The 24,602-nt window shown below is 40.6% G+C and overlaps 1 protein-coding gene across 3 annotated transcripts in view; it reads right to left on the reverse strand.

Moving 5' to 3' along the window:
* Positions 1 to 24,602, reverse strand: part of rbms3 (RNA binding motif, single stranded interacting protein) — a 292,860-nt gene that overhangs the window by 129,071 nt on the left and 139,187 nt on the right. For all 3 annotated transcript variants that reach the window (XM_026155390.1, XM_026155391.1, XM_026155392.1), the window contains one exon: positions 16,858 to 16,916. In XM_026155390.1, coding sequence (XP_026011175.1) covers positions 16,858 to 16,916 — 59 coding nt within the window. The remainder of the gene's footprint in view (positions 1 to 16,857; positions 16,917 to 24,602) is intronic.

The raw sequence follows: 24,602 nt of genomic DNA on the forward strand, positions 1-24,602 counted from the left end.
TGATTTAAAATCAATGATTAAAGGATATTACACACACTATACACTCACATACACGCGGAGATGTGTCAATTAATTCTTCAAAACGTCACGTTTCACTTGTTCAGCCTTTTGATTTCTGGAGGCTGTGAAGCTGGCTGGCCCACATCGTGTTCCTCAACACCCGGCATATTAACACAACCCCATTTCACAGCCTCCATAATCCTCTCCCCGGTAACAAATCTCTCAAAGGTTGACAGCATACCAAAGCTGCTGCCATTTCTCCTTCTCTTTCTTCAACTCCATCTCTCTCACATAGACATAAAGACACACTATTTCTTACAATTTAGCTTTTCTGTTCATCTTCTTACACTTTTCCTCCGTCCTTTTCTTTCCCTAACACACTTTCTGTCTCTCGCTTTCTCTCTCTCTCTCTCGCATATTTTTCTGACATTAACAGCCACAAGGCCCCATCTGGAAATTCATCAGCGGCGGAAAGCGGGGGGAATGAAATCTGTGGCTGTGATTTATGAGTTATTGTGATCTCGACGTTCTCCGGTATGTATCGGCGACGGGGGTCACGTCTGTGTTAATTAAAATTTGGTGGCGGATTAAAAGCAGTCAATGGTGCCCTCTGATCCACTGTTTCAGAAGGAAAGTGTAATTAGAAAAGGATAATGCCTGTGAGATGGTGGGGCTGCGGAGGGGTTTGGGGGTGGGGACTTGGCATTGCGGTTACCCCATCAACTTACCATCAATCATACAATCATACATGTTCTTTACTCCAACGCCTTATTTTCTCACCCCGTGTGTGCCCGTGTGCAGCTTTATGCGAGCATCTCACTTTCCTGATTATTTGAGGTGCGCGTCTGCGGCGGTAGCGACGACTGGGGGTAAGGGGGTTGGGGTCACTTTCTTGTCGGGCGGCAGCAAACGAGTGTGGAGTAATGTGAAAATCATAACTAGAGGTGGAAGAGGAATCGAGCGCGAGGACTGATTAATGGCCAGCTGTTAGAGCGAGGCTGCGTTTAATTGTGGAAATATGAAGAGCCGGAATGAGAAGTCCACAGGCGATATTAAGAGAAACCAGTCATTTTCTTAAAAATAAATGCAATCAAGGACTATTTTTCCAAGTAGCCGCAGTGCACTCACCCATTGTTATATTAGCAAACGTATAATTTTGAAATTTTAATCCGTATTTAAAGAGAGCCCGGCTGAGCTTTAAAAATATATTTAATTGAGGGTTTTGGCTTAACCAATTACAAAAAGACATAAAAAATAAAAATCTTTCCTTCCTGTCTTCAGTGATATTTACCCATGCAGATATTTGTATTGACCTGATTAAGAGACAACTATCTGACCTCCCAGTTCCACTGGATTCCAGTGATTATTTGCTGTTGTGAAACAGACATTAATGCGTATTTTCAGACACAGCATACAAAATCAGTGTGCCTTCATATATCTCCACAGTGTACAACACAGGTCTATAAACCTTTACTATATATTATATAGGTATAAAAACACAATTTTCTCCAAATATCTTCTTCCTGGGTGCTGCACAAAAAGCAGACCCATAATCACAACAATCCAAACAGACTGCTGTGTATGCTTTGTGGATTTATTATTATGTATTACATTTCAGAAAGGCAAACTGAATTTTCTTTAGACTCTTTCACTCCATACTGACAAACATCAAATAGCGTAGCCTTCTTATTGCACGCACCTCGTGGAGACAACTTGAAAAGAATTCCCATCAAGTGAATTTCTGATGCTGAGTGACATCTGTGTCTCTCATGGAAGCACCTACACTGGTTATGAGAGTAAACTCATTATTTATTAAGAGTATTCCCTTGAACATATCACACCCGTGTTCCTCTGTAACTGTCTGAAAAGGCCTTTGAAATGCTTAAATGCTATTTTCATTACTGTGAGTGCCAAAAATAAAATTTCATTTGGCATCTCTGGTCATTTGGGTAAACAGACCCTTTATATGTTTGCAGATTCTACAAATTAACACTTTAAAAAATGTATTACGAGCACATTTAGAGAACTACATATTATGTTATCGAGGTCCTCAGGGCGATGGCTTATTTTCTTTAACAATCAGAAACCAGAATATTTAAATCGTGGATACTTTGAACCCCCAATTACAAATTTAATATTTACCCGACTACCACCTGGAGTGCACTTATCAAACTTGGATGAGGATTTCAGAGATTGCTGACCTACATTCAAATCTCTCTAAACCGAGAGAGAAGCGGGAGAAAGGTGGAGGCAAGTGAAAAGGTGTGTAGAGAAGAAAGGCAGACTGAGGAAGGGGGTGATTTCAGGTCAGTCAAATACACTCAAAAAGCCTGAATTGACACTCAGTAAAAGATCCAGTTTGCTCTTCCAATGTGAAGTTACTGCAGCTGATATTCGTATAATGATTCTGTAATGTGGAATGTTTGAACTGTAGCCACAGGGTAAAAAGAGTTAAAGGCTTTTTTTGTTGAAAAGGAAAATAATAATTGAGAGATACAGAGACATTTTAAGACTATTTGTGCTTTTATCGGGCTGAATGGTTATAGAGGTTATAGAAAGCCTGAGTCTTTCAGTTTTTGTATAGATATATGAGCTCTTTTGTTGGAGTTTTAAAAGTCTAGAGTTAAGCAATAAGTCATAAAGAAACAATTTATACATTATGTTTCTACTATGAATTTAGATTCATGATTTATCTGTTACTACATATGCTTTCTTATATACTTGTGTAAGGAAATATTCAATGAATTCCTCATTAGATATAATATATTTTGAACTGAAAAGAACATATAATTGTTTGGGATATAAACATATAATTTAGTGCCTCATACTGTACCTTATTAGGCTAAATGGAAGTAGCATTGAAAATTAATAGTAGTATGTAGATTACTTTTTTGTTAAGCTAACACTGGTGATTAAAAACACGTCAGCAATCCATCTGTTATGTTTGGTTCCCCTCTCAGAGCTGAATACTCGTTACCTAGTTTGCTAAGATTTGCAATAATCACTCGGAAAAAGGAAAAAATAACAACTTTTGGTAACATACATAATTACCCTAAGTGATACGACTTCATCAAAAACAGTGTAATTTTATTTTAAAGTAATTATGATTATGCTGTGTGGATTATGCACAGTAACAGGTTATTGCTTTTCTTAAAGCCACACCGACACTGCAATTTGATTTGAGAAAAAAGAAGATACTGGTTCCAATATAGTGGAGTAAAAGGTAAATAAATCTAATCATATAGACAAATATAACACAACAATGCACATTAAATATAAGTATCAGCTTTATTTAATACTATTAGACATGAAAGCAGTTCTCTTCCTGTAATTTCAATAAAATGATCCTCAAAGACTCGCTCTGTATGTACTTGTTTGTTTATTTATACAGTGTACTTGTACACTGTAAAGTATGCACACAATTACTCAATACACAGATCCTCGGTGAGTCACTGAACAGGAAAAAACTCCATTAAGTTGTGAGAAAGCTGCAGGGTCAAGAAACAATGTGGCGCTCAATTTAAGACATCACATTCCACACACTTAGAGAACACAAACACACACCCACCTACACACAGATGCACGCAGATGTTGCTTGAAGAATGAGTTTCCGAAGCCAAGTACATGCTATACTGGTGCTGCATTCGATGCGGGTACTCTAGAGTTACAATCTCAAGTGGGATGCAGAGGGCAAGGTGCTGCTTTGATGCTTCTGCACAAACGCAAACCTCCAATCGATAGCTGTCACTTAAAAGCAGCTCAAAGTGACTGACGACATGTGAGGTTGTTGATAATGCTGTGCAGCTGCACGCTAATATGCAGATTGACGCAAAGTGCTGCTGAAGGACACATATATCCACACTTGCACACTCGGAGCATGGCACCCTCCTACCTACACACGTGCGCGCGCACACACACACACACACACACACAGTCTCTCTGAGAACATGAGCTGCCATATCATATTTCCTGGTCTGGCTCTAAGTGGGAGCCTGTCAAGATAAAAGGACCATCCTCAATCAGTTACTACATGATAGACGCTAGCACTGCTCAGTGACTGCTTTTGTATGAATGTGTGTGTGAGATGCAGGGCGCTCCTTAATACAGTCCCCTTAAGGAGGTGTAGAACTACAGTAGATGCCACCTTGGGCTACGCTCTGCATAAAAGCCTACATTGGAGAGTGGAGATAAGGGACTCATTACAGTGCTTGCATCGACATATCAATCAAGTATGCATCATTCATGCATTCACTGTCATATTATGCTAATCCTAATTACTTTGGGGAAAATTACTATTCTTTATCTGCTAATAGTCAGGATTGTTTAGGGTTTTCTACCTACAATATCCACCACAATTTTCCCCAATATATCCATTTTTCACATTCTCATATTCAGTGCTAATGATCCCATTTTGCACAGCGCACAATGGAATAATAATGCCCTAAGTATGAATAATGAATCAACGACAAGTCACGGGGCATTACAATGGTGTGCAGGGGGAAACAGCGTAATTGTTTACGTCGCTGTGAGTCATCAAGATGACTTCTAAAGCTGCTGCTGTTGCATGTGGATGATTAATCATTGTAGTTGCATGTATGTGTATAATTCCAGCTTTGCATGTATTAAAGTAATTATGGTTAATGGAGGAAATAGATAGGCCACTCAATTGACAAACATGCATAACAATGCTCTAATATGATTCCTGTGATTAATGGATTCATTGCCGTATGATTTCAGCCTCACTCTACCTGCAGCAATACGACTGTACAAACACTTTTTGTGCTTTTGCTGCATATAGAGTTTTGTACAGTGCTCACATTATTACTCAGTTAATCCGTCTCCTGTTGAATAAAAATGATGTTTTGGGGGGTTTTTTTACATTTTGAGAATGGTAATTACTTATGTGTGTCTTAACAGGAAAAAATAAGAACTAAAAAAATAAGGTCTATCAGAAATTTCAAGACCCTGAATTGATGTCATTATATTGATCTGTTTTGTTTTAGCATGCAAGTTTCTGCTGTTTGTTCTTGAGTCTGACATTTGGTGCTTTTTCTTGGGATGCAGTAGACATAAATAAAACTACTCTTTTGAAATTTGGCATTGGCTTTACAAGTATGGATCTCTTTTGTCCATTCAAGGGTTTAACCAGCACTTTTGCCCTGCAGGGAGGGTGGGTGATGGCTTTGGGAGACTGCGGCGAGCTGTGCAAACATTAAGGGAGAAAACAGCGGTTTCAAAAAGCGAGTTGGCATCCGTGACTAACTGTGGCCAAGCCAAGACCGCCTTGGTCACACTCCAAACCCGGAGGAGAGCATCCTCACTGGGGCTACATTCCTGTGTCCTCCTCCATTTATCCTGCACCACCAGCAGCTGACTGATGATAAATTTTGCGGCTACCCTCCACTAAACCATGTGGTGGTGTGTGTGTGTGCATAAAAGTGTGCGTCTCTGCCTGTGTGTTTGTTGAATGGGCGTGTACGAGTGCTTGCGTGCGACCTCTAACTTTCTTGTTTTTGTGTGTATGTGTGGGTGAGTAAGTCAACAGGGGAGGATCATAAATCTATCTCGATGTTTAAAGATCCCGCAGAGAAACATCTGCAATGCATATTTTTTTTCAGCACTCTGTACTTCTGACCACATCACAACTGTCTGTGCATTAATGCTGCGTCGAAGTGACAAGTCATAAGCAAACACTTTCTCCGCAATCCTACACCCTCGTATACACCTGACAGCCTGAAAACAAACAGCTGTTTAAACCATCTGCAAACATCAAAACAACTCAAAACTCAGTGTGCAAAAAGTTATTTAAGATTGTTTTAATACACAGACGCAGAGAGCAGGTCTTGGAGCCACTCAAAGTAAATTTTCCTCATTTTCTTGTCCAGATTCACTGTCCTACTGGCCTTGTACTTAGAGACAATACCAATTTGTTGTAAAATAACTCTCACACTGGGCTCTTTTATATTAGACGCTGGCGACGAGATAGCAATACAGGCAATTAACTTATCAACCCTGCAACATGGATTTATAGCTAAGGCATTCATCTCGGGCTGAAGCAGCGAGCCTATTGGTTGTATTGTATTTCTTGTCGTCTTCTCTCACAGATGTAGGACTGTCCTTGTCAGAGAGTGGGAGCGGGGATCTGCAGAGGGCAGATTGCCAGGGTTTACGGCCAAGAGGGGGGGCAGTGGCAGTTCATTGTGCAGAAGCCAAACTGGACATGAGCTGTAAATAAATAAATAAAATAATCCAACAGTATATCCAAGTACAGGACTGTGTCTTAAGCCACCCCTTATTTCTTTGTAGTTTGGTCCCAAGAGCCAGACATTTGTTTCTTTTTCTTCCCCCCTTTTTCACCTTTTTTCTCCATAGAATTTGCAGTGAAATTATTTTTGGCAAAGAACCAATTTAAAATTATAGCTTTAACCAGGTGTGTATTAGTAGCCTGTCACAAAACACATGATTAGTTGCCATTTCTTTACTTCAATCTCTAAAAAATGCCAAAAAATAGTATTTTTTTTAAACCACTGAGATGATTCCAAATTCAAATTCAAATTTTATTTGTCACACACACACAACCATACACAGTATGACATGGGGGTGAAATGCTTGTAGCTGTACAATGCCCGACCATTAAATGACAGAAAAAAAGTTTTACAATATTTACAATTTACAGGTTACTACAAAATTTACAAATTAACTTAGGAATTTACAGTAAAGAATGTGCAAATAGCAGAAGAGATTATAAAGATTATAAAGATTATAAATTATAGGAATTATAGGATTATAGGAAATGTGTGGTGGTGCGTGTGGTGATGTGTGTGGGAGAGTCCAGTCCTACACCTGGTTCAGGCCCCGAATAGCCTGGGGGAAGAAGCTCCTCCTCATTCTCTCTGTTTTGGCCTTAAGGGAGCGGAAGCGCTTCCCAGATCTCAACAGTGAGAAGAGTCCATTGTTGGGATGGGAGAGGTCCATCATAATCTTCCTAGCTTTGGACTTGCACCGCTTGGTGTAGATGGACAGCAGGTCAGGGAGCTCTGATTGAATGATGCGTTCGGCCGAGCGCACCACCCTTTGCAGATCTCGTCTGTCCTGCTTGGTGCTGTTCCCAAACCAGGTGCAGATGTTTGCCGTCAGGATGCTCTCGATGGTGCAGGAGTAGAATTCCCAAAGAAATATTAGCTGAAAACGTATATTTGTATATATCAGCATGATGTGCAGTGTTTCAAAAGAAGTGGCCGCTTAAAAAAAACTATGTATGTCCCATTGACATGAAAGCAGGAAAAAAATCCAGCTAAAACCTGACACAGGACATTGGAGATCCATCTGGGCTGATCCATCTGCTGTTCTCTGAAACCTCAGTGAGTAAAGGCTAAAGTATGCCAAATAACACAATAACTGGACTGAAAATCAGTGGCAACAAGTCTCATGGAGTGATGAATCCAAAAATCCTCAATCAGTGTAATATTTAATGTCAATTGAAATATTTAATTCAAGTAGGCCAGGAAAGAGGTATAATAGTGAGTGTTTTAGCCATCTATAAACCATGGTGATGGCGCTGTCATGGTTTAGGCTGCAGTTCAGCTAGTAGTGTTGGGGATCTTTTCAAAATTGATGAACGCAGATTTTGACACATCATGCAATACTACCCGGAAAGGATCTGATTGGCCTACTTTTTCAGCACAATAATGATCCCAGACACACCGCCAATGCAGTACAACCATACATGTCTAGAAAAAAAACACAATGGAATATGATCAGTCATAGATTAGCCTTGCAGGAGCCAAGACCTCAACATTATTGAAGCAGTGTGGGAAAAGAACTAAAGACAACTAACATCCAAAGAGATCATCCTTCAAGAAACCTAGTGAACTATTCCTGAATACTTTTTTAAAAAGACAAGAAAGCTTGCCTAAGAAAGTTCAGACTGTGCTGAAGAATAAAAGTTAATAAGCGGACTTTCAGCCCTGTTAGAATTGTAAAAAATCTATTTTTGCCTTGTATATTATATTTCCATGGAAATATTTGCAAAAAGACGGCCATTAAAGCAATCTTGATGTTATTAACACACCTTCTCCTTTGATGCAATTCTTCAGAAAGTATAGTAAGTGCCAAAGAACAAGTATTACTCACAAACTGTTCTGGTCATACTGATTCAGGGACATAACGTACATTACAGTTTAATATAAGATGAACTTCTTCTCAGGTTAAATATCTAAACAACATGTGGGTTCACAGTAATCCTTCCTCTCTAGCTCAGTATTTCTTACATCTTCATTTTTCTGTTCATCATTTTTCATTTCTGCTCTCTCTCTTTTAGTCCTTAATTAACTCATATCTATTCACACTCATTAGCTCTAGCACACCACCATATGGCTTCTACTGCATTTTCGAGCTAAATTCAGGATAAGAAGCAACAACTTAAAATATGTCGAATGAATTTGTAGTTCTACATTGACATTGCATAAAAAAGAAACGGTATCAGGACAAAAAGAGGACCTAGCTTATAGCATTAAATCAGAGTTATCTGAAGGCACAAGATTATTTTCATGAAGTTTAAGAGACATTCAAAACTAAATTATTCATACATTCATTACAGCTATCAAGGATTTAAAGTAGACGAACACTGAGTGGAAGAAATAAAAAAATAACCCACAGAAAGCAGAGGTGCATCCTTCTTCTGGTAGCATCATTAGCTTGCTAGCTTAATAGCAAAACCCTGATGTGTTTGGTGCAACATGTGAAGAGCACTTGAGAAAGGTTTGAGACCTGAAGGGTGTTAATTACTTGTCAAGAGGTTGTTAAAATGAGACCTGTAGCAAAAAACTGAGTGGTTATACAGAACCCACACACAGATATCTGAAAGAACACACACTCACATTTGCAAAGCACTAATGCCAACACTAAGAATGAACACCTACAAGTGCACAAGGACACACACACAGACACACACAAAGAAACCGGTAACTGCCAGAAAGGAAATGCATGTGTAGCACAGCCACACATGTTAACATATCTAAAACTCTACCATAGAAGTATGCCCACACTTGAAGATGCACATTCGCACACTTAAGAGTTAGAACGGCAAACAGCCTTGAATAGTTACTCATTACGGCACACGCTGATGTGAAAACACAAGGAGCATAATCACATAATTTTACACAAAGAACAGGTGCAGTCCTTCCTTCACAGCTTCACTTCACTTAGTGAGCATCTTAAAATACCTGCTCTCCCTCCTTTCTGACTATACCTGGATATTACTAACCTTAATATTCACACGGGGTACCATCTTCTGCGGCACCATATTATTCCCATTTGAGCAGCAGTCTGTAATAAGCAATGTAATCACGTCAGGTACTAGGGCTTGAAAGCACCACCAGCAAGGCAGGCTAATATTTGAACAAAGCCGGATCAATGAAAAGCAAGTGCCCTAGGAACATGGGGAAAATCTCCAGGTAGAGACAAACATTAAAATCTGGACAAAGACAGATTGTCCCATTCCTCCGAACAACTATGCAGCCCATTTCTTTTGTCCTGCATCTGTTAGTCATTCATGAGGAACGGCCTGGCCGCCCCCAGCTAACTTTCCTCTGCATTGCAGTTATGATTTATGCCTTCCTTAACTAATCAAGGGCATGATCATTAGTCAGGGGATGTGCAAGGGGCCAGGGCTTTGGCAGGTCAGTGCAAGGCCGTATCTCACATAGTGGTTCCCCTGCCATCCATGGGTTAGGTCCAGGATAAGAGATGACTGGAGGTACGCCTCCTCAACTTTCACAGGGTCCGCTGAGGCATTTGTCAACAAACACGACAAGGAAAGGAATTCAGGCATGTGTGTGATGTAAAAATGGATTGAGACAATGATGAGAAACAAAAACCTGGAACGGAGATTCCCAAGAGTCTGCCACTCCAATTAATACTAGATGTTTCTCTTTGTTTAGATCCAGAGGAGAGGCAGTCAACAACAACAAATTAGAAATGAACAAATTTCCCAAATTTTGCAACAGATCTGTGTCTAAAAAAAGCATCTTGGGAAAACTTGGCTCCTGGTTATCACCTCACCATGACCTCGACTGTACACTTACAAGAATTAAAAATGCAATCGCATAAACAGGAGACGACCACACTGCATACAAAAACAACACAGGAAATGGAAGGGATACAAAAGGTCAGAGGCTCAAGGAATGCGATGGCTTTGGCCCGACTGTATTTATGACAATCTTGGCCAATCAGACAGCCTCTTGGTAAACTGCCAACTTGGAATGTAGTGGAATGCAGAGTGATTGGGAAATGGTGGGGCGGGGGGTTAAAAAGAGAAAAAGATTTATGTGTATGTGCTATAGGGGGTGTTAACAAAGCCTGCAGATGTTATCCAGTGACGTTCTGCATGCTGAATCTGTCCAGATCGATGTGATTATCTCTCAGCTATTGCTAATTAGAGTCATTAATACGCAATGCAAGCAGGGAACAGCACACACTTTCTCTCGCTTTCTCCTTCGGCTGATATCGCGTCTTTCTGGAATGGCTTTGAGCGAGCAGAGGCATTTGGAAAAGGTCTGCTGTTGGCCACACTTCAGTCAAGATTCTCATCTGCACATAATTCACTTTCAAAGGGCAGAAGGGGCGGCAAAGAGAATCCTTAATTGCACCAGCACAGTGCAGAACATAGACAAATGTTTATATCTTGGCCCTCTAATGAGAAACCAATAACGGATTCAGAAAGCACTCTGGTCTCTCCCCCACCCCCACCGCCAGCACCAATACACATGCACATGACAATGAAAAACAGGCCTTTTTTGATCAGCGTCACCTCATTCATCAATAGCCCTTATGCTGAGAGTCATGCAATACTCTACTTAGGCACTGATGCAGCAATAAATCTGTTTTTATAGAATGCAACGTTGCCTGTATTTCTCCATTAGGTTGTCGTTGTGGTAAGGGCACTAGATGCTTCAGAACGTAATGGTCAAGTTCCTGACAGGCTTTTAAATTGCACCAAACCGAGGCTGCACATGCTGAGCAGTCAGACGAAATTGATCAAGTTGAGCATTCAAAGAGCAGGGAAGACATTCTGCTTCCAATACACACTAATTAGGGTTTCAGTCAAACATACTGTACTTACTTCTTTAAGTTTTAAATCAAATGCCTGGAGACTTCAAACATGATTTAACTTTGCAGGGATAAAATAAGAGGTTAGCATGTTTTACAACAGCTCACCCACATAATAGAGTAAAGGCGACAGTAATTCTTTCAAGATGTCAGTTCATGTAATGCCCTTGTGAGTTTTTAGCATCCTCATGTAAAATGGACGGCAAGTTACGGGGCAAAGAAATGTACAACAACAAACTGCCGAACACACAGCCACAAGAGACTATCTCATCTCATCTATCTCCCACAATTCAGTGCGGTGGGCCGTCGCAGCAGCGCGCCAGTCGGGCCGGTGAATCTCAGCACAGTCTTATCTCCCAGAAGCGGAGGAGGAAACGGAGGTCCTTTAAAGGGCTGAGGTTATTTCCTCTGCCTCCGGGCTCTGGCAGGAAAAATAAAATGTCTCCATTCGGTCAGCCCTGCTTTATTTCAAATGCCGCCGCTGCCTTTTAAGAGGCCCTTGTGGGCATGGATGGCAAATGAGCGGTTTTGGGTTTTCGCAATCTATTCCTTTCTCTCTCTGCCATTCTCAATCCCCCACTCCATCTGTGATGTAAAGCCCAAATCTCTGCTGTATTTCTACAGTTTATGTGAAAGTGCATAGACAGATATATAGATGGAGTATGAGAGGGGGAGAGAAAAACAGAGATGAAGAGAGAAGGAGAAGCAGAGTGAGAGTGCGGAGGTGCATGAGAGAAAGAGAGAGAGAGGGAGAGATGAAAAGCTGAATGCCTCCTCTTACCTGCAGCTCTTGACAACCCTAAAGCCCTTTCACAACTTCCTGTTCCTCTCTGAACTGGGCTACATCCAAAGCATGTGCGTGCATTTATCGGAACGCACGGCTTACATGCAACTGTTGTGCACCCTTGTAAGAGTACAGGTGTGTGTGTGTGTGTGTGTGTGTGTGTGTGTGAGTGTCTCACCGAGCAAGGGAGGCAGTGAGGGAGTGAGTCAGCGCTGGGAAGATAGAGAGGCTCATTGAAAGGCCTGCGTGGTGAGGTGGTGGAGGAGAGCAGCCAGAACAGGCAGACACGCAGGCACACATGCTGTGAAGTTAGGAAGAGGACTGATAGATCTATTGCGCAGCCACTGCTGCTGCAAGAGTCGAACACACCTCAGGCAAATGGATGGGGAGTGAGTGCGGGGGTACCATTAGTCTTTCGGTGTGTGTGTGAGTGTGCCCTTTGTGTTTGAGTGCGTGGGAGAGGTATATTACATGGTCTTGGAGTGTAGTTTTTATGATGTGGTACTTCAAACAAGGCTTTGCAGTACTTTACAGTGCACACTCATTTACTGAGGGCAAATGTATATACAGATGTACGGTTATGGAGAAACAAGGCATATATGCACATTAGTTAGGTGCCCGTATTGCTTCGTTTTTCTATGCACGGTAACTACACACTTCCCAAACACCTGACCTGTAAGCACACAAAAGCATCATCTCTGTTTTTCTGCATTATCAAAACAAACAGCCTCCACTCCCACACTCAGCACTCCATCTCACATATCAACTAGCTTTTGTCTTAAGCTCAAAATCACTCTTTTTATAGGGTGGAACAGTCATTTCTTAAAGAATTATCAAACAAAGCTAGAATGTACATTTTAGGTATTATGAATAGATTCAGGGAAAGCTCATCATGCAAGCAAATCATCGCAACTTGCTTGATTGTCCAATAAGCACTTAGATTTAAAGAAAAAAGTAAAGAACATCGTGTTCCTTAATTCTGTGGGTGCTGTATTCCAAGTATGTGCTGCTTGATAAGAGAAAAACCGAGTGCCCAAAACCACTTTTCCTGAGGGGTATTAAAGGGAAGCACTGTGTCTGTGTTGTTAAGAGATTACTAGTATTCTTATTGAGGCTACTTGCTTGTGACCTGCTTATTTGAGCTTGTCATTACAGAGGTTTGTGAATAAATCCGTGCGTCATTAGCAGCTCACCCACCAAACTTTTCCCTGTCATCAGTGTACACCGATCAGGCATAACATTATGACCACTGACAAGTGAAGTGAATAACCCTGATTATTTCTTCATTGCGGTACCTGTTAGTGGGTGGGATATATTAGGGAGCAAGTGAATATTTTGTCCACAGAGTTGATGTGTTAGAAGCAGGAAGAACCGGAAAGCATAAAGATTTAAGCGCACTTCACAAGGGACAAATCGTGATGGCTAGATGTTGTCAGGATGCGTTGCATACCTAGGAAACACCTGGCACCAGAGTGCACTATGGGAAGAAGGCAAGTCAGCAGGGGCAGTGTAATGGCTTGGGCAATGTTCTACTGGCAGACCTTGGGTTCTGCCAACCATATGGATATTACTTTGACATATGCCACCTCCCTAAGCATTGTTCTAGAGCAGTGTTTCCCAACCACTGTGCCGTGAGAAATGATCAGGTGTGCCGTGGAAGAAAAATTATCAATATGTTTTTTGTAACATTTTGTGTTTGGTGGTGTGCCGTGCGATTTTTCTAAAGTGAAATATGTGCTGTGGCTAAAAGGTTGGAAAATCCAGAGCATGTACACCCTTTCATGGGAATGGTGTTCTCCAATGGCTGTGGCCTCTTTCAGCAGGATCATGGACCCCGCCATAACGCAAAAACAATTCAGGAATGGTTTGAGGAGCACAATAACAGGCTTAAGGCACTAACTTAGCCTCCAAGCTTCCCAGATCTCAATCCATTCAAACATCTGTCGATGTGCTGGACACACAATCATAATAATAATAATAATGATGGATTGCATTTATATAGCGGTTTTCGAGACCCTCAAAGTGCTTTACAATTCCACTATTCATTCACTCTCACATTCACACACTGGTGGAGGCAAGCCACAGTTGTAGCTACAGCTGCCCTGGGGCAGACTGACAGAAGCGAGGCTGCCATATCGCGCCATCTGCCCCTCTGGCCAACACCAATAGGAGCTAGGTGAAGTGTCTTGCCCAAGGACACAGCGACCAAGACACACAGAGCTGAGGATCGAACCGGAAACTTTCTAGTTACAAGATGAGCTTCCCAACCCCCTGAACCACGGTCGCCCCCCCACACAAGTCACTATCATCTACGTCACCATCATCATCATCTTTACTGGTTCATACTTTCATTTTTAGAAATTACATATTTGTGCCTACAGTTGGCAGCTTGACATACAGCACTGAGCTCTCAAAAGGTTGAGTCGTTTGAAAGTTTTTTGCCATATGAGCAGGTAACTCTGCCGTTTGAGACATTTGTTTTTTATGAGTGTAAACAATCCAGTGGTAACTAATCTAAAGTCTTTGTTAATTAACTGATAAATTAGTCATTAGTCTCTGCAATGCTTTGTACAGTATATACAAAAGCATAATTATTTTAGACTGTTATGAAGAACATTTTACTCTTTGACAAAATATAAACACCCAAACGTTAGTCAGCAAGTACAAGGTCTGTTACTAGCTTGGTTTTCCAATGGCTGATTCTCTCTTAATAGCACTCTCTCAGAGATGACTGACCTCTTCTCTAGCCCATTTTTCACATGGTTTTGGCAGTGCACTCACTGAGCTGAGCTAAAGACAGATAACACAAAAGAGGGAAGAGGAGATGGAGAAGGAGAACAGACAGGAGGGAGGGAGAGAGACAGCTGCGTGATGGTAGCACAGTGAAGGTAAGCCACCATCCTGACATTTAAACAAGTGTCAGATACAGGGGGTCAGATGAATGGAAACAAGCCGTGACCAGATCGGGGCTGTGTGCCAATTTCGATTTGTTACGAGGAGCGGACGGCAGCCCATCGGGCTTCAGTGCACCTGCCTGGATCGCTTGCGCTTTGATAGCTGCTCACCTTTCGGGAGATGCTTGTCCCTACCATCGCCAAGTATTTGATCAAAGAAAATCAAAGAGAACTGCTGCACTCCAAAAAATAAAAATAAAAATAGTTATGCATTTTGCCATTTTGTCCCATCCCATTTTCTTAAACGCTCGTCCAAGTCAGGGTTATGGAGAGGTTAGAGCTGTCACAGGTGAAGTGCACCGTCAACAGGTTGCTAGCAGGGCATCTTATGGGTTTAGATTTTCCATTGAACATAAAAGAAATAAGTAAATGACAGTATCAATAAATAAATATGTAATAAAATAAATTATATTTTAAAAAATACATTTGTAATTATAAATATGTATTTAAAAAGTACCACTTTTAATACTATAACAGACGTATCTTTTATCCTCTCTGCAACGTTATAAGGTCTTGGTGTTCAAGTGCACTAAGATCATTCACGTTGTAATTTGACATAGATATATATATAAAACAGTTACTGGGAGAGATGCCCAGGCAGAAATGGGAAGCAAAAAACGGCAAAAATCCTGTTTTTGTGCAGCTTTGCCTCACCTCAATTTGCCTTTCAAACACTAAAGAACTGTAAATTTCTCTTCAAGGTTACTAAGCCCTTCGTCCTCAAACTCTTCTTCGTCACCACTTTTCTGTATCCATCTACCACTCTGTGACTGGGTGTAGACCAGGACCATCCTTTCCACTCATAAAATAAGTCTGCTTATATTTGCTTTTTGGCATCTCAGCAGTCCTGCATTCCAGGAAGGTGAGTTATGGGAAATGCTGTCTCCCACAAAAGCTGGGATGATTTTTTTTTTTTTTTAGTGTTGTACATAACTCAGGTCAGCTGGACATGGACAACACTAAACATCTAATTTCTTTTATTCGCAACCCAGGAAGATTCAAAGATGTTTGTCTCACCTCTTTTTATACCTCTCACTGTCCCCTCTAATCCACTCTGTTCTGTGTCCTGTGACCTGTAGATATATCCTTGCTACTAACAGGCATCCAAGTGTTGTCTTTAATGGCCAGGCGAACTCACAAAAAGGACCTGCCAAGATAATCAGCCTTTTTTCCCTATCCTCTAAAAGGCAAAGGTTCTTTTCCTCAACATTTTGACCCAGCAGGATATACTCATGTGTGTAACAGGGTTAAGAAGGCAGCTTCACCTTGAAAGGCCACACTTCAGAGCCCGGGAAACCACAAAAAGCAATTAAAAGTATTGATGGAACTTCAATAGCTCTTAAACAGTGCTGCCAGACACCTCGGGGCAAGTAGCACACTAATCTTTTTTTTTTCCTTTCCCCTCCCTCATCCCTCTATATTCTCTTCTCTTTCACAATTTCTTCACTTAAGACTTCACTGGTCTTCATCATTAAAAAATTGATTCCTCAAAAAGTATTTTCAGCCTTGTAAGGCAGCTGACCAAGGTTCTAAGAAGATGAGTTTGACAAAGATAATAACTGAAGTTTATCTAATCTTTGCTTGCTTGTTAGCCCTCTAATTGGCTGCATATGTTCAAGCATGTAATTGTGTGTAGTATGTGTGCCCCAGAAACAATTTCAAATGAGCCAGTAATGTCATTATTTCATGTGCATTACTGCGCGGATACTAATGGAAACACCCTTTCCAAATGATTGTCATCCGTACGACAAAGCAGGAAATCGAGGAAGAGATAGGGAAAGGCTAAGAGTGTGGCTCCCTTTCTAATCATCCTCTGAAGCAGGCCAGCGCCTCCAAGAGCAAGATGTTTACCTAGATCCTTTTTCTCACCAGATCACTGATTTACCGTGTGCACCTTTCTCGGCCGATGTCTGAAATTTACAAAAAGGTTTGGACTGCGGCTCCTGTGACAGGACACCCACAGAGTGACAGTCAATGCACTTAAACAAGGCACAAAAACTAGACACTTACCTTTGCACTGGTTAGTGTTCTTATCCAGAATGGCCTTGGTTGACACTATTTTCCCATACCTGTAAAAACAGAGAAATCTAATTTAGCGTTTTACACTCGTAATAACCCACAGGGCCTTCGCCTGGTCGGACAGTTCATTTGGATTACCAACCTGTGGTTAATATATTTGCCTTATTTTCTACACTTTGCCATTTAGTTACAACGAGCAATTTGCAAAGTCACAGAAATGTCAAAAGCCACTGGGAAGAGAAATCACTTGAGGTTAATAAAATTATGTGTATGGCTGACTTGGAATGAATGGGCAGCCCTTTGGCATTTCAGAGAGTCACTGAACATTATAAAAGGTCTAAAAGCATGCAAGTGCAATAAACGGTCCTAAAGGTTGCTCTTTTGGTGTAAAGTAAAATTCATGTGTTGCTAATGAATTTATTTGAAATCTAAAAACTATAAAGCGAACACATTTAAATCAAAGGTGACTCAAAGGAATAATGATACGTCTTAATGAGCTTTAGAGGAGCTGGTAGGGTGATATGATGTAACCTTCAGACAAAGACAGTACAGTGCAGTAGCCCCTCCTGCTTCTGTTCTTTATGTTAAGCTAACTGTCTGTTGACTCTGGCTTCAGAGTGAATGAACATACACCACTGGGCCCCTCAGAGCAGCTCTACCGAATACGTTACAATAAAAAAAAAATATATTGTAGGGAAAATTGGCAGCAATTGTCATAACAATTTGGGTCTTTTGGTGTATCTATCGTCTCAGATCTCCCTTTCAGAAAGAAAGTATCCAAGAAAATACCCAAATTTTACCGCTATGTTTGTAAATGAGTGAATAAATTCTAGACTCCCCGTATTCTGGCAGATTCTGTAACTGGAATTTGTGATATAACTTATTCATAAAAAATATAAAACGTGTATGATGCTGGAGCCTATTTGGACCTGTGAAAATCCAATACAAAAGTTGAAATTGCCAAAGGAGCAGGACTGCATAAAGACACCTACGGTATGCTTATAAGCTTACATGTCACTGATGCAGCTCCACGCAAAAGCAAAAATATATTGTATTTCTTTATTCCACGGGTCTATATGCAAAGTGGCTTGCAAGGAATTTTTTGACTGACCTTCCTGACTGACAGACAGCAAGATCTATCTGCTTGTCTCAGCTAAAACTGCAATATGCTGCACTGTGAGCTGCTCTCTAAGTACACTGTGTGCACTAATGTACATGCGGAGATATACTACATGCATGCATGCGTGCATGTGTGCTGATATGTAAGTGGGAACAATTCCCTGTATGTCAAAAGCACATCACAAAGACTACAACAAAGGACAAAAAACAGCCACCCTCATCGCTGCATCTGGGCACACACACTTACATACACTCACACTTATTCTGTAGGGAAGAAGCAGTGGTGCATCCCGGCCCATATTTCACCAGCAGGGGATAATTGTGCCATTTCTCAACGAGTGGCGGAGACTCTATTTATTGCATGCTGCGGTGGGATGGGTGGTGGATATGAACTGATGAGCTCCGAGAGGAAAACTACCAGCTCGCACACACTAATACAGATACCACACGAGTACACCCACACACACATACACGCATACAAACACACAGAGCGACAGCACTCACCAATCAGTGGATTGTCTCTCTTCAGCAGATAAACAGGCCATTTTAGCCATAGGGATTCATAATCTACTGCAACAGAGTGGGACTAAGGTGCAGCGTTTGATCATACCGAGACACTCTCAAGCATAAGCACAAAAGATGAACATGGAACAAGGAGTTTTCACTTGATTAGTGAATGTGGAGAGCTGGGGCAAGTGCCTTCAGCACTCGCTGAGCTACAAAGCTGTAAGTAATTTTGTAGCACATTAGAGATACAAATTTAGATTTGATTTTTAAGTATTGATAAAGGAAGTAGGTGGGAATTACCTTTGTGTTCTACTAATACATTTCAAGTCATTTGAATCGTTTGACAGCAAACATCTTCAAAATTAAAAAAGCCTAACTTTTAACTAAACTAGAACATTAAATAAGCATTCAAGACCAGCATGTCAATAACCACATAATCAGTTGAGGCAATGTGTCAAAATTTCCCAGCTACCCTCAGTCAGTTTAGCACCTGCTGAAGGCGGGGGTAACACGTGCTGAAATAATAAGGATGTGAAACTACATGGAGAGCTTTAGTCTAGTTCTCAAATATGAATTATTGGTTTTCTTTACAGCTTTAGTTAATATTAAATCGTAACTAGTCACTAAAGACATCTTAACTGTAATTTAGTCACTGCCCTTTGCGAAAGGAATATTTCAGCGGAATAAGAACGTGTCTAACACCAGCTGCCAGGTCCTATTGCTGTTTCTACTATTTAACAGGTGATTTTTTTTTTTGACTGAATTAAACACTAAAGGAGCACAACTTAAACCCCCAAAATAAAAAACAGGCGATAGACTCGGCTAGTCACTGACAGCCTATTACTCGCCCAGCCTTACCAGTGATTATATTCATTCTTACGTCATAGTACTGATTTTGTGCTGATTTACCGCCAAACACCACAGTATATGAAAGGGATTGTTATTTGTTTATGTGCACTTAGGTGTCTGCCCTCCTTCAGTACTTGCGTGAAATTTTTTGTATGCTTTCAGTCTGGGAAGCAGTTAAAAAGCCCTGTGCTTTTGGCACAAATTGGGGGAAAGTTCTCATTAAAACTTTGTTTGGACTCTGGGGAAGCAGGAGACAGTAGCTTTCCAATGCCAACTCATCACTGCTTGCCTCATTAAATGTTAAAGATGGCTCATCAATGGATCCTATCCGCGGTCCAAATACACGCCACAAAGATACTGCAGCGAGATGAAAAGGCAAGAAGGAAGGAGCAAGCTTCAGGCCCATAATGGAAACATATTGGAAATGGATGAAGAATGTGATCAGTATGGTCATATATGTGTCGTGTGTGTGTGTGTGTGTGGGGCTGTGGATGACCCTGCTGGAGGCTCCTTCGCCTCTCTGCCAGGCAAGCCTGGGGAGGCTTTGATGTGACAGAGGCAGTCCCTGTGAGGCGCAGGTTTAACACTGTGATGCTGCGGCCGGGATGCAGAGCCTGTCTCCACTAATCCTATTTCAATCACTCTTCCAGCCTCTTATCTCTGACTCTGCTGGCCTTCGGCCCTCCCCCCCTCCTTACAAATCTTCTTCTCTTACTTGTTCTCTTTCTGTCTTAATGTCTCTCTACCATCTACCATTTCTCTTTCCTGTACTGTATCCTTATTTCTCTCCTTTTGTCTCTCTTCGCCCTCCTTCTTCCAAATAGAAATACAATGGCAATCATTCTGATGCAACATCGGATCAACCCCAAGAAAAAGAGACACCAGAAATAAAACTGCCTATAAAACAAAGGCTTTACGAGCTATTTTAGGCTGATGAAAATGTACAAATTGTGGTTGATGTAAAACATGTCATTCGTTTGACAGCTGTCTAGGCACTGGAAATGTGATAAAATTGAAGCTGAGCTACATTTTTTTTAGAGGGCAGCTGCATGTGCATGAGACATCCCAGAACGGCATTTCTTTCTTTCTTCTCGCTCTTGCTGGATGAAAGGATCCAGGCGTATTCCATTTCCGTCATCAGAGCTGAGAAAGTGAAGTGCCTCTTTGCTGTACGTGGGCAGGCAGAGAGCTGCCCAGAACCACAACACGTCAGTGTGGTACGTACAAAAGCACAGGAAAGGAACGGGTGGATGGACCACCCAAGTGTTGTGCTTAGACCTTGCCCTCTGCCTCTTGACACACTTTACAAAGTGACTGTGTGTTTGCACGATTACACAACACAGCACTGCCTTGAATAGCAGGTAGGTGAAACCTGAACTTGGATGTGGGACAACCTCCTCACATCTGCACTCCCAGAAGGTCTTTATGCCAATGCTTGGTGAGTTGTGAGTATGCGTTTCTTTTCCTGTGCAAATGAAGGCTACTATAACGGCATATGATAGCCCATCTGTGCATGCATATGAAGACTTGAACATATGCATTACTTGTGTATACTGGGCGGCACTGTTTGATAAAGAACAAAGGAAAAGTAGCAAAAAAAAAAAATTGGAAAAGCAAGGAGTAAAATCAGCTGAAAATTGTATAAAAGCAGCAACACTCTTTTTTTAGGCTTGTTCAGCACCTTTGGAGAACCCGTGTAGGGACTTGGGGCAGGTGCAAAGGCACACTATGGAGAATAGTAACTGTATTCTATCATCTCTGCAGGTCTTTATACAATTAATTAGAATATAGATACTCTAGCTGAAAAAAATATGAGCAGTGAGGGTTCTTCCCATGTAAAACCAGATGCAGGAGACACCCACTATCCAGATTTACTGTTTCCTCTGAGCAGTAAATATTACCCCGAGGGTTTCCTTAACCTTAAAAAGCACACTGTCTTATTAAATATGTGTAATGATTATGCCATATTAGTACCCTTGTGAGTTGCACACAGCAGCATTTGAGTACATTAACTCCACTAATTTCCAGCAACAGGCAACAATCAGCTGACTGAACAGCCATATTTTTAAGGATGAGTCCCGCCATAGTAAATTTTAGCAGCTGTGAATTTGGCTTGACGAACATCTGCTTAAAGTTGAACAGCAAAGTATAACACAACACAAGTAGAAGGATGGATACTACAAAAAAAGCAGTTTTCTCCGTCTTATTTTGTTCTTTTTCCAGTAATCAGTAAGAATATATGGACATACTGTATTGTGAAATTACACCTATTTGAGAAAAACAACATTACATATAGTTTTATACAGCACATTTTATTTTGTTAAGTCTTTGATGGTAATTCAAAAGACAGGTGTCACTGCGGCAGATGCACAGAGAGGGCAGAATGGGAGAAAAAAGATGGGAAAGAAGCGCGCCTTCTTTATAGTCTTACATCAAAGATAAAAAAGAAAAACAGGATGTAAGAAAGAACCAAACATAAAGAGGATGACAGATGAAAACAGGAAATCTTGGGCAAAGATCACATGCGAGCACTTAAGCCTTCGAGAACACGAGTCATTAAAAGACGAGAGAAAATAGTACGTACACTCACCGGCCACTTTGTTAGGTACACTTGCTCAGCTGCTCAATAATGCAAATATCTTATAAGCCAATCACATGGCAGCAATTCTATGCTTTTAGGCTCAACAAAATTGATCTCTTGGTCCCTGATCTGCTGGGACAGTCAGGTGGTAGGGTCAGAAGCTGGTGTAAAGAACATGAAAGCATGGATCCATCCTACCCGGTCACTGACAATCACTACAACTCTCATGCTGTATACAAGCACTATGCAGCATCTGCCCTTGACCGTCCCCTTGTAACAGCTTAAGTGTCACACAGCTCACACATCTCCAGCTCAGAGTTTAGGCCTCCTGTTTATGCTGCAAAATGTGGCAAAGAGTTTGAATGTCAGTTGTAAACTAAGTGATGTTGTAAGCTTAGAAAAGAGAAGTTTCCAGAAGAAAGAACATTAAGAGAGCATGTAGACGGCTAATCGTTCATTTAAACATTCAAGGATGATAAAAAAAAAAGAAGACATGAACAAGTAAAAAAAAAAAAACATTCAGACACTCAGAATTAGACATTAGAGAAAGGACACACAAATAATAAAGATCCAGTGAGAAGGGAAAAGGTAAACCTCTCATGACTCATAATGCTGTTAAGCCCTAACACTAGTGAAATGACATCAGTGACTTCTCATGATCCCTGAAGTAAATGGAAACGCATGAAAACCGTGACCAATGCAAAGTGAGTGCAATGTTGCGCTTCAACACACTTCTTTTTTTTGCCTTAAGCAGATACAATGTGCATTTTACCCTCTCCATCTATACAGTATAACATTGATTCAATACGCTTATTAAATGAAAACAATGTCAAAAAAATCATTCAGAAAAACAAAGACTACAAAATTTATACATCGAAACAGTGCGCTGGCAAGGATGAGAAGTGATAAATCAAAAAAGCTTCAACAAATTGGATAATTCCTCTTCTGGCTTCAGCAGTCAATCTTTTTCTTGGCAGAATCACTTAATTTTGTATTTTTTTTTTTAGGTGCCGGGATTCCCCAGAGTTTTGTTGGCGGGTTTGCAGTAAACTGGCGAATGTTTCCTACCGAACCCTTAACAGCTCTAAATGCAGGAAGGATGTTGGAATGGAAGGTAGTCTGGCTGTTTGTAGTGTTTTTTCTTTGCTTTGCTTTTTTTCTCCTGCTTCTACAAATGTCACATTCTTTGGGCAATAACAAGCTGGCAGTAGTACACAACATCTTACAATCATGGCATCATAAGGTAATAGAGCTTCATAATTTGTTAGACGAAAAACAACATAATGATAAAGTCCATTCATTTTCAACAGAACGGAGCTAAAGTGTTTGGCCAGCGTATGTCATCATACCCATCTGCTGAAGTTGGCTGTGGTCACACACGCTGTGGTCACTGGCTGTCATCAACCATTGTCATTTAACTTTTTTGCCCATTTCTGTTACTGATGGGATTTTATTTTTAATGAACTGGCAAGTCTAAAATGGATGACAAGTTGATTAGAAACATTCAAACTTACTCACCTCCCTCAATAATAAGAATGGATAATAGCTGCAAGCAGAAATGAAGCTGCCGGGCGCCAGTGAGGTAATTTATAAAGGAAAAGGAGGTAATTTAAAAGTTTTAGCATATGTTCAGAATTCATTGATACAGAGTTAAATTTAAAACAATTCATTTTCACATTAAGGGATGTTCAATAAAGGAATGCTTTAAAATTCAGATCAGCTCGTAGAGGTTCCACTGGGAAAATTGTTCTCACAATTTACTCTGTGTCATTTTGGATGAGACTGGATCAGCGTGCTGAATTGAATCCAGCAGCATTCCATTTATGTCTTGCTGTGCAACTTTCTCATGAATAATCATCCCCCTACCTTTTTTCTAATATTAAATTGACATAAAATTCAAAATTTTGCAAAAAATTATATATTTCAGGATAAATGGAATTCATTTACCAGCCTTTGATACTTATTAATTCTACCTGCTGTTCTTTGCAAAAATAATTCACATAGATTTGATTTATAACGGCAGGAAGAGGAATAAAAGAATAAGTTCTTTGAATTTTAAAAAATATTGTATAAGCTATTTTAAAGTTGCATGTAAAGTGTGAAAGTTTTTGCTCAGGGGGACACACTTTTAGTAAAAAGAAGAAAAAAAGATATTTAGGACTGTAGTTGAGTATGCCAGTGCAAAACTTTGGTATAAAGCCAGTGGTTAAGAGTGCCAAACAAAAAATAACTTGATGTATTCTGAAGGGTTGTTCCACGGTTATAAAACACTTGATTGTGATGAACTGGTAACACATCATAGTGTAATCTTGGATTCACAAATGTAGGCTAAGCTAAAGGCAAGGCAGACAACCACCTCTGGACATCAAACACTTTAGTTAAGACAAGTTACTTCTGCCAAGGAGGTTATATTTTTGGCAGCGTTTGGGTGTGTGCATGCATATCATCTTTCTGTCTGCAAAGATCTTATACAAAGAAGTTTTGAATAAATTCTGATGAAACTTTGTAGGGGTGTTGAATGGGGTCACATTAACAATCCATTAAAATTCATTCATTACAGCCACATAATTAAAACATTATTTAGAATTAAGAAAAAAGGCTGAGAGAGTGAGTTGCCTTGGCAGGGATTTGACTATCAAGATGTTTTTTCATATTTTATTCATGTACACTCTTTTTTGTT

The sequence above is a fragment of the Astatotilapia calliptera genome, chromosome 22 (genome assembly GCF_900246225.1).
Source record: "Astatotilapia calliptera chromosome 22, fAstCal1.2, whole genome shotgun sequence".
NCBI classification, from domain to species: domain Eukaryota; kingdom Metazoa; phylum Chordata; class Actinopteri; order Cichliformes; family Cichlidae; genus Astatotilapia; species Astatotilapia calliptera.